This window comes from Periplaneta americana, chromosome 6 (assembly GCF_040183065.1).
Source record: "Periplaneta americana isolate PAMFEO1 chromosome 6, P.americana_PAMFEO1_priV1, whole genome shotgun sequence".
NCBI classification, from domain to species: domain Eukaryota; kingdom Metazoa; phylum Arthropoda; class Insecta; order Blattodea; family Blattidae; genus Periplaneta; species Periplaneta americana.
Window position 1 is genome coordinate 185,377,921 of NC_091122.1, and position 12,298 is coordinate 185,390,218.

The following is a 12,298-nucleotide window of genomic DNA, read 5'->3' on the forward strand; positions in this document are numbered from 1 at the left end:
TAATTGACTTACGAAAATACAAAACTGTCTTTAGTTTGTACCATCTCAACATTATAAATATTACGCTAGTAGATGGCAGTAGTGTGTTATGATTAACTGTTTTCTTGTTATCAGTTATTCAGTTGTGCCAACTATGGAATCTTCATTGAACTCTGTGGAAGATTACTGGTCAAGAAGGCTTTGTTGATTCAGTTTCATTTTTATTAAAACAGTTGCATTCCACTTCAATTATCCCGATCCCAGTAATCAACGTCACTTGGCAGATGATTTTCAATAAATCTTAGTATTAAACAATCTCTGATACGTGACTATTCATAATATCATATAGCAGAAGCTATAACAAACATAACCTAAATAATATAAACAAGTGTTAGAAAAGTTTTAATGAATGATGATGAAGTAAACAAGGAACGTTTTAATTAACGATGATGAAATAAAAAATAAACATGAATAATTTTAAAAGAAACAATTATTGAAAGTACAATTTTCAAATTTGAATGTTTTAGTGGTTGGTGGTTCAGTTGATGTTATATTGGACATGTGCGTAAGAGAAGTGAACTCGTTGATGTACATGGTGTATCCCTCAACTTATTCAGGATTTCCGAATGATGCTCTTCATATATGACCAGTGATCTTTATTAATTCTTGTTCTTGAATGCCAATGCTAACCATATTTGAAAGTGCTGTGCATCGACTGGAGTGGTTTGTAATTTTCTGTTTTTTGACGTCCAGACCAGTGCAGTTTGAAATGTTGGCAAACAAAGAAACAAATGTTAGGGTAGTGATAAAAATAAACAAATGCTAGGGACGCAATAAAATTAAACAAATGCTAGGGACGCGATAAAATTGTGCGATAAGCATCCATGATTGGTTGAAAGACGTCCTTTCGTACCGTTTTATTGGTCAAAAGTAGTGTGACGTAGTAAAAGTGTAATAGTCAAAGTAAACCAAGCTGAAGGCGTTTTTGCTATGAGAAAGCGATAAAATCCAAATCTGAATAGCGGTTTCAAAAATCAAAGAAATGCAGAAGACGAGGAACATTTTTACGAAGTCAGAGATATGCTTTATGGGAGATTTTTAGTAACATAATAGGAAATACCACAAGAGATATCTTGTCGATAATTGGCGGTCGCGCAGGCCGCATGAATTGTCCTAAGAGATGTGTGTGAACTTGAGTGTTATTTGAATAAGATTATTTTTTATTTGGTTATATAACGACGACGTATCAATTACTAGATTATTTAGCGTCGATGAGATTGCTGATAGCGTGGTAGTATTTGGCGAGATGAGGCCGAGGATTCGCTATAGATTACCTGACATTCGCCTTACGGTTGGGGAAAACCTCGGAAAAACCAAACCAGGTAATCAGCCCGAACCCACCCGAGCGTAACCGCAACTTCAGATCGGCAGGCAAGCGCCTCTGCCGACTGAGCTAAGCCGGTGGCTTAATAATAATAATAATAATAATAATAATAATAATAAATAAAAAGATAACATCATTATATTACTATTAAATAGGATATTTAATTTGCTAACTTAATATATTTAATTGCCTTGGCCTCCTGCAATATGAAATTCATGGATAAACATCTGACAATAGCTGTAGAAATTGTGATTAGCCCGTGTACCGAAGCTCAAGTCCATACTACACACCACGAAGCTTTGCATAGGTATGCTTGAATCATGGCCTTCTTCACCGACTTTTTTCTAAAAATCATGACATCACGGTGCAGTACTGAATTAAGAAGGCAGTGTCCCAATGCAGTTTCATTACAAATTAAGTGGAAAAGATGAGGACCTAAAATATTACAATATTTAAAAAAATGTAGAGAAGACACGGCACTAACAATGTTAATGTTTAATGTTAACGTGTTATTCTACATTATACAGTGCACGCTTTTATTTTATTTCCAAATCATCTTTAAATTCCCTAGCTTCATTTGCTGATGTTTGTTTAGTGTACAAGTCATCAAACAAGGAAACATTTCCGTTTACTACGAACTTGATTGGTATGCACTATGTAGCTTCTGACTTCTGACGTCATATCCAGTTATTTAGTCAACTTCTACTGGGTGTTCAGTTCCAAGTGTGTCATGGCTCGCTATATGTCGTCATATGGCTAGCCGATGAGCCTGGAGAATTCAATCTTCCTACACTTCCGCAGAGGCGTATTACCTATGTGCTAGAGAAGTTGCCTAACAAGTACGGCGTTCATTCAGAAGAGAACCTACCGATACCGGGTGCTTGCCCACTTGCAGTGTAAATAAATACATACATACATACGTACGGTAACGCCGGTAGTGGCAGGAATGTGAACTGTTTGGAAACACGTACTGAGGTGAGTTTTTTCTTACTGTCGGGATATGGGGAGAGGGTTAAGACGATTACTTACGTATTTGTTGACATTAACTTGGACGGTCAACATGGATACGGAGCATTTGATTTGTGTTGTGGAATGTTGCCGTACGCAACCGATGATAATAAATAGCCTGCGTACGACTTGCCCGCGCAAAAGAGGTTATGGTAGCACACAGACCGTACAGACCGCCATCTGTTGCTACGACGTTCAAGTTATACCGTACACGTTCTCAAGTTCAGATTGAACGCCTTGATTAATAGGCAACTTCTCTGACATAAAAGCTGAAACTAGCTTCAAATCGCTGACTCACAACAGTGACGTCATGACACACTTTGAAATGAACACCCGGTATATCTAGTTCACTTTACCTGTAAATGTAGCTTTGGGAAACGGCGTTAGTAAAACAGCAAAATTAAACAACTTTTGTGATATTTGAATAAGAGTATATCGCGAATATATTTAAAACATTTGCTAGCACAACCATCACGCAATATCACGGCCCACTGTATTCTTAAGGAAACAACGGAAATATTTAACATCTGAACATCAGGTGCGACTAGATATTAAACAAATGCGCATCAGGTGCGACAAGATTGCAGTTGACAGTTGGCTTTGATTGGTTAAGCTCAAAGAATCTTACAGTTGATTGGTGCATTGCTTATAAGCGAAATTCTCTCTAATATTTAACATGAGTGGTACTCCGCGGAGATTCTCGCACATGCTGACTGCAGTCTTGCTATACTAATGATGACAATCAGTTCAATTTCTACATCATATTAGGGATGAACTCACTTTGGTGTGGTAGATCACAGGGTGCAGATTTGGATCCGGGCGGCTCCAGCGACGGTTCAGATCCTCATTTGACAGTCCGCAGCGGTGGCTGGTAACAAGGAGAAACATCAGTCAGAAACTCATCTACAACTCTTGACCAAATGTAAAACTGTTTTTTTTTTGCCCAAAATCTGTTTGCATTTAGAGAAAACAAAGCTGTGAAAATGGCATAGCATGGAGTGTGATAAATCCTCTAAAGTCTCTATTCAGCCGTTGGCGTTAAGGCAGCTGGTTAACCAGTGGAGTTTCTTCCGACTGTAAGATCAGTATCACGCAATCCTATGGCCAATCTAACACTCATCTCGCGAAAATACCTCCTAGTTATGACCAATGTTACGAAATATAGATAATCGCGCAGCATAACTTCGTTAACAACAGACTTAATGGGTCGATTTCTAAAACAAGGTCTAGACCACGACCATAGCTTTAAACCGCGTTTGGATTTATAAAACGAGGTCTTTTTCATTTTTCTGAGCCATGGCTCGAAACCATGGTTTGAAGCAGAGACCACGGCTGGGGTAGGTTTAAAACCACGGGTTCATGTGTACGAGATGGAGGTAGTAGATCAGCTGGATGATTATCAAAGGAAAATTTGTGTCTGTGAGTATTAAATTCCCGGATTATAGTGATGAAAAACAAAAATAATTCTTTGCAACTATATAACGACTATAGCTAATTGCAGACGAATATTTAGATTTTCGAAGGAATCAACACAAAATTTAGCAAGAATGCTAAATAATAATCTGCAACGAAATGCAAGAGGCGGCGGGTTCACAATTTTTTTTACACTTTGTTGCTTTGAGGAAAATAAGATATAATATTTTATATGAATTACATATTTATGCCTATAAGACGATATAACTTAATTCTTAGTCTTTACAGTAGTTTTGGACATGTCATTTAATACTCGAAAATGTTGTGGACCTACAAGAATTTGAAGCAAACGTGATTTTGTCTTCTTATTTTAAGTTTTATGCTACTGACGCTTTCCAAGTAGTAGGCCAGTTATATGTGAAAATACAACCATACTACATTTTAGTTTCAATTGAAATTTTAATCGAGTTAATATTTAGGTTATTAATTCCTTAAACCGGGTTTTTATGTACTTAGTTAATGTTAGTAGTAATTAGGAACAAATGATGAACTACAACATAAACGCTCGACTTGTGGTAATTATTTGGTCAATATCATTCTTGTACCTAAAAATCCGTTCCCTATTAAATAGTAATGCTAGTATTAAACGTACATAGCCCACATTCTAAATCTATACTAATAATAAATCGTAGCCGAAATTTTTCTGGTAATTTTCGATTTTCCAAAAATAATTGGTCCTAACATATATAATTAACCACCCTGAAACAGAAAATCGCTTTTTTTAAATTTTTGTTTGTATGTCTGTCTGTCTGTATGTTTGTTACCTTTTCACGCGATAATGGCTGAACCGATTTCGATGAAAATTGGAATATAAATTACGTTCGTTGTAACTTAGATTTTAGGCTATATGACATTCAAAATACTTTATTTAAAAGGGGGGGGGTTATAAGGGGGCCTGAATTAAATAAATCGAAATATCTCGCTTATTATTGATTTTTGTGAAAAATGGTACATAACAAAAGTTTCTTTAAAAATAATTTGCGATAAGTTTTATTCCTTGAAAAATTTTGATAGGTCTGATATTTAATGAGATAAATGAGTTTTAAAATTAAAATAACTGCCATCTAAGGCCTTGTAATGAATTAAAAAACAAATGACTTCGTCTATAAGGAACCTTGGACAGCAACAATCGAAAGCTATGAAAGATAGCCTACAGAGAATGTTTCTGTGTTTGTATGAAGTAATATCGGAAGCTAAATTAACCGATTTGTATAATTAATTATTTCACCATTGGAAAGTGTAGTTTCTCTAGATGGACATAATGCTATAATGTTATTACAGTAACTTCTGATATAATATAATATAATATAACATAATATAATATAATATAATATAATATAATATAATATAATATAATATAATATAATATAATATAATATAATATAATATAATATAATTTAAGTTATTTGAAGGGTTCAGAACCATAGTGGGCCAAGCGCCATTTACTGAATACGTAGAAAACAAGGGTTAAAATTAAGTTATTACCATAATTCAATGGAAACCTATAACAAGTAAAATAAAATATACACATTAAATCTAAATGATGTCAATGTTCATTAAACTATGGTTGCAAGTAGGCCTAATAACAATTAAGAAACATGTTAAAGGAATTGTCATTGCACCAAATGAGTGTCTCTGGACCAAAATGATCGCATTTTAATTATTTGGATGCAATTTAAATTAAATAACATATTAAACGATTTATCCTTCTATCAAACACGAATGTTCCCTGGATCAAATGTCCTATTTTAATTATGTAATTACTTTATATTTATTTCTAACGGGTGCAGCGGAGCGCACGGGTACGGCTAGTCAGTAAATACAACAATAACTTAGCTGAGAACAAAAGAATGTGACTTACTGCAATTCAATAAAAATATTAATCCCGATGTTCATTTCTTTCTAATATCGACTGTGTACAGGAATAAAAATCGATTCTTAGCTACGTTGCCATATATAAAACCTCGGTTTCTTCTCAAGCCGCGTCTCGACCCCGTTTTAGAAATCGCATAAGGATTCAGACCTCTATCGCGGTTTAGAACCCGAGGTTTTGAACCACGATTTCGTCCGTGTTTTAGAAATCGACCGAATAAAACAACAATAATAAGTGCGAACAGTGTACACGTGGCATATACAGTTTGTATGAGCGTGCGCTCCTATTTAAATGAGGGTTATGCAACACATGATTTAAATACGAAGAATGGAGTGTACGCACACTTGAGTACAGTTCCATTGACGCTATTGAAATCTGTGTTGCAGGTACATTGCCCTCGAGCTGTCGTATTGGAGCTAGGTGTCAGCAATGACATGAGTGCGAGTTTTCATGTTCAACGATCACAAGTATGCAAACAGACATTTCAGCAACAAGCATCGACTTCTTGTCTTTCAAGCCTAGTGAACCGCACTTAGCATTCGTGAGTATGAACTGATAGCTACACTGCCACCACATGAGAATGAGCAGCGTCGAGACCCGTTCCAAATCCAATAATTGGCTTTTGAGTCAATAAACGCACCACTTGCAAGAATTTGGCCACGAGAAATCATAAGTGTGAGATAGACACAAACTAGGCCTATCTGTGCCTTATACAGAGTGGGCCAAAGAGACGGGAGATTTTTAAATAGTGAAATGAAATTTAGACATTTTATTAAATTAACTTTTATTATCTATACTAATAATAAATCTGTAGCCGAAATTTTTCTGATAATTTTCGATTTTCCAAAAATAATTGGTCCTAACATATACAATTAACCACCCTGAAACCGAAAATCGCTTTTTTGAAATTTTGTTTGTATGTCTGTCTGTCTGTATGTTTGTTACCTTTTCACGCGATAATGGCTGAACGGATTTCGATGAAAATTGGAATATAAATTAAGTTCGTTGTAACTTAGATTTTAGGCTATATGGCATTCAAAATACATTACTTAAAAGGGGGGTTATAAGGGGGCCTGAATTAAATAAATCGAAATATCTCGCTTATTATTGATTTTTGTGAAAAATGTTACATAACAAAAGTTTCTTTAAAAAAATTTGCGATAAGTTTTATTCCTTGAAAAATTTTGATAGGACTGATATTTAATGAGATAAATGAGTTTTAAAATTAAAATAACTGCTATCTAAGGCCGTGTAATGAATTAAAAAACAAATGACTTCGTCTATAAGGGGCCTTGGTCAGCAACAATCGAAAGCTATGAAAGATAGCCTACAGATAATGTTCCTGTGTTTGTATGAAGTAATATCGGAAGCTAAATTAACCGATTTGTATAATTATTTATTATTTTACCATTGGAAAGTGTAGTTTCTCTAGATGGACATAATGCTATAATGTTATCACAGTTACTTCTGAGTGAATCGAGGACAGGTAAGATTAAAATAGATTCTTATGCACAGAAAACTTGATAGGCTATTCTGTATATTCGTTTCCTGTGTTTCCTAAACTAATTTTTATGACCAAATGAGTGGTCTCTGGATCAAAATGATCGCATTTTAATTATGCAAATACAATTTAAATTAAGTAACATAATAAACGATTTATCCTTCCACCAAACACGAATGTTCCCTAGATCAAATGTCCTATTTTAATTATATAATTACTTTATATTTATTTCTAACGGGTGCAGCGGAGCGCACGGGTACGGCTAGTATGAAAATATATGAAGAGTCCACTGCAAGAATGATGGATGTCATTTGGAATACATTTTGCAGGAGAAGCAATTGAAAGTTTGAAATGCTTAGCGCTCAAAGCTTAACTGTGATTTTCCGATCATTACTGGACAATGACTATCAGTGTTAATGCCATGTAACTCTCTATGTACATTCTATATGTCTTAAGCTATGCATTGACAGTCTTGGTTCATTTTTAACAAGAAAGTGACATCCATCATTCTTACAGTGCACTCTTCATATAGTGGGGCAAACTCAGCTAATTTCGTGATATTTTATTTAAAATTATCACGAAATTATACCAGCCACAAATGTAATTCTAATGGCAAAAGATGTATTATAACATAGACTTCGTTCACTGCATTCTTGACGCTCCTACCTCTTGAGTTGTGAGATCTATAGCTTTGAATACTCAATCCGATTTCCTTTGTTAAAAGAAAAGTTTCTTTTGCTGTTTTTTGTGGTCCAAATTGTTTTCAATTTAAAGAACTGACATTGTATACTTCTTGGTGAAAAATATAAACTTAACAATGCAGTGACTATGTAACGAAGCCTTATCTTGGGAGATTATTTCCTTGCGTTTTTCTCATTACACGAAGCCATTTTTTTCTCTTTAATTTTTTTTCTATGGTATAACAACATTCTCTGGTGGAAGAAATATCAAATGCAAGAAACGTAAAATATTTGTGTGTATTCATAGCATCTCTGATATATTGTACATGTCGTTCAGTTGCAGATAGCAGATAATCATAGGGTAAAATGCGAAAAGAAATACAATGTAAGTGATATGAGAGGCAATTGATTGTGTCTAAAATAAAGCAAAGCTGTCGCAGAGAAACTTCATATTTTTCTTGGCTACTTCGGCGAGAACAGAAGGTACCAAAGCAGCAGTCAAGGAGAATATTTCCAGCCTTTCATCTTCAGGAGCCAAACAAAGAGATCTGTGCTTAAAGAAAAGCAAAATGATAAGCCTAATAATTTTTTAGCGGATCTTGCTCAGGAAATTTCGAGGACGACAAGCGTGGTGAAAGATGGATTCAGTGTATCAGTTGTGATCAATGGTTTCATGATATATACCTTTCAAAATACAGAAAGAACTTTGTTTGGGTTGTAGTTATGAATTTGACAGAGGAATAAATTTAAAATTTGACTGAATATTTCTAAGTATTTTGAATTTAAGGATTATCATGAAAATACCCTTGCACTCACGAAATTATACCAACCCTTTTAGAGTGCTATTTTTTTTTTTTTTTTTGCTTATTTGTATTGCTTGTATATAGGAATGCGACCTACCTGATACCCTCTTTGTTGTTATCTCGAGTACTCAACTAATATGTCTTCGAGTACTCAACTAATATGTCTGGTGCTGGTGGTGAATAGTGGCTACCTATGCGATCTCCCTAGACCCAGTATTGACTTAAAAACAAATTGTATGTGATAGCGGGTGACTGAGTAATAAGATGGGTTACAATAAAATCACATCATACATTTGGCATGTTTTTTAATGTTCACAATTTCACTGTAAGTTTATACGTTCCTTTACTTATTTTCAAGAATTTTAACTGGAGAATCTATAAAATGCACCTGTTTACACATTGATGACATTGAATTTCTACCACTAAATTTTGCATAAAAATGTTTCACCCAAAATGCTACATTGTAACACTAAAAATGCTATAAAATGCTAAATCTGATTTCTGAAGAATTAAATGTTTAATTTTAAGTTGCTAAAATCTAGGCTACCATCTCTAATCATCGGTTACACGGCACTGGGAGGGTTCAGCGTTGTCAACAAGTTCTTCCTCCTGGAAGGAAAGGACGTCGATCAGCCGGTATAAGAGACACAATTCCTACTCGTTCTTGGAAAGGTAGGATCAAGCCTTACATGGGCACTTCTGAGAATATACGGAATACATTATCACGTCCTTCACACGTGTCTGAAAGCTACGCTATTCGTAGCCTCTGCCTAATGATTGACACTACCGTGTACCAATGACTACTGAAAGTTGACTGCGCTTTTGAAAATGCAATTTTTCATAATTTAGAACCCATTACTTGTGCCAGGACACGTGGCTCAAGTCCCAGTTAAGGTAACTCTTAATTAGTAGGCTAATCTGATTCCAGACGCAGGTAAACGATTCTCTGAAAAAGAAAGGTCGTCTGTTTACCTACACCTGTCCGCATTTTATCGATTTATTAATTAAAAGCAAACAAGAAGTTATTGACGGTAATTATAGAGGATGGACCGAGTCCTCCATCATCGCTGTATAATGCTACATTGCAATGTCCAGGGTTTGGTTCCATGGACTATCAAGGCTATGGATCGGTGAACATAATGAAAAAAACCATTACAAATTGAAATTTAGTTTTTAACTCTAAGAAAATAAAATAATGTTTCAGTTTTCTAAATCTGTGCTTGTTTTGGCCCTATGACAATTTAAAGCCCCTCAGGACGAATTTAAAGGGATAGCGCGTGCGTGGAGCTGCAGCCCTTTAAACTGTCATTCTGACAGACTTTGTTCTTCATTCTAACTAATTTCACTTTTTATTCAGTTCATATTTCGCGCTGTTATGTAGGAGAAAAATGTGTGTGGTAGACCTGTATAGGAAGGAAGGATATCAATTGTATAATATATCATATACATGCTGTACTTTGATACTTGTTTACTCGATTTTCCAATTTTCAACATTTTATAATATTTAAAATGCTTTAATGGATGCAGTTTTCTCCAATATCAGTAAAATTTTGCTATAAGATATATACTTACTTACTCACTGCCTTTTAAGGAACCTGGAAGTTCATTGCCGCCCTCACATAAGCCTGCCATTGATCCTTATCCTGAGTAAGATTAATCCAGTCTCTACCATCATATCCCGCCTCCCTCAAATCCATTTTAATATTATCTTCCCATCACCGTCTCGGCCTCCCTAATGGTCTTTTTCCCGCCGGCCTCCCAACTAACACTCTATATGCATTTCTGGATTCGCTCATATGTGCTACATGACCTGCCCATCTCAAACGTCTGGATTTAATGTTCCTAATTATGTCAGGTGAAGAATACAATGCGTGCAGCTGTGCGTTGTGTAACTTTCTCCATTCTCCTGTAACTTCATCCCTCTTAGCCCCAAATATTTTCCTAAGAACCTTATGCTCAAACACCTTTAATCTCTGTTCCTATCTCAAAGTGAGAGTCCAAGTTTCACAACCGGTAATATAACTCTTTTATAAATTCTAACTTTCAGATTTTTTGACAGCAGACCAATGACAAAAGCTTCTCAACCGAATAATATCACGCATTCCCCATATTTATTCTGCGTTTAATTTCCTCCCGATTGTCATTTATATTTGTTACTGTTGCTCCAAGATATTTGAACTTCTCCACCTCTTCTCCTCCCAATTTTTATATTTCCATTTCGTACAATATTCTGGTCACGAGACATAATCATATACTTTGTCTTTTCGGGATTTACTTCCAACCCTATCGCTTTACTTGCTTCAAGTAGAATTTCAGTGTTTTCCCTAATCGTTTGTGGATTTTCTGCCAACATATTCACGTCATCCGCATAGATAAGAAGCTGATGTAACCCATTCAATTCTAAACCCTCTGTGTTATCCTGAACTTTCCTAATGGCATATTCTAGAGCGAGGTTAAAAAGTAGAGGTGACAATGCATCTCCCTGCTTTAGCCCGCAGTGAATTGGAAAAACATCAGATAGAAACTGGCCTATACGGACTCTGCTGGAAGTTTCACTAAGACACATTTTAATTAATCGAACTAGTTTCTTGGGAATACCAAATTCAATAAGAATATCATATAAAACTTCTCTCTTAATCGAGTCATCCGCCTTTTTGAAATCTATGAATAACTGATATACTGTACCCTTATATTCCCATTTTTTCTCCAATATCTGTTGAATACAAAAAAAAATCTGATCAATAGTCGAGCTATAAGACATAAGATGCTTTTAAATAAATATTCTGTTATTAAATCCACGTGGTATTATGTATAGGAGTACTATTCATGTCTCTCAACGCTTTATACACGAATAAACAGATGCAAACACAGTACCGGAGAATGCTTCACTGTAGACTGAACAGCTTTGACTCGCAGTGCTCTCCGTACCAAGCAAAGCCAGTTATGATCGCTGTATACCTAACTTGTATCCAAATGCAGGGCTCTAGTAATAACGACGGTCTACGCCGGCCATGAAAGAATGTCTGATGCGCGTTTCTGGCCGGGATCCGAACTGAAAGCTCTGTATAAGGGAAAGTATGTGTCATTCTTGTGACACTCATTGTTTCACTTCAGATCTTGGCATTGTAAACTTGTTTTGTTTACTATTGGATTCGAGATTAATGGACTGAAACTTCGTCGGAGACAACAAAAATCAAGAACATGATCCTTCGGAAGAGGAGTGAAACCCATGGTAGATTCATGGCATTCAAAGGAACTATTTTCCTAAAAAAATAACCAACAGGCAAAGTCAACGGAAATTACACGCCAATAGAAAATCAAATTTTCATTCCAGAAAGCCCTGAAGGCTAATGCCTAAAATAATTAATATTTATATATAATCACAGACGGATTCTGCTAGTGGTTTACTGGGATCGATACATTAATAGATAGCCTGTGGGCGTGTGAACATGTCTTCTTAACAAAAGGAAGGTCGGAACTGTAATTACCGTCCACAAGGTGCAATAAAGCGAAACCTGTTCTGTTAAACGAGAGGAGAATTTATGACATTTGCGTTCCATTTAAATACTTCACAGAAATGTAACTGTCGCGGGATAT

General features: G+C 35.5%; 1 protein-coding gene across 4 annotated transcripts in view; it reads right to left on the minus strand.

Moving 5' to 3' along the window:
- Positions 1–12,298, minus strand: part of LOC138702125 (cytosolic carboxypeptidase 1-like) — a 225,387-nt gene that overhangs the window by 40,634 nt on the left and 172,455 nt on the right. For all 4 annotated transcript variants that reach the window (XM_069829721.1, XM_069829719.1, XM_069829720.1 and 1 more), the window contains one exon: positions 3,152–3,239. In XM_069829721.1, coding sequence (XP_069685822.1) covers positions 3,152–3,239 — 88 coding nt within the window. The remainder of the gene's footprint in view (positions 1–3,151; positions 3,240–12,298) is intronic.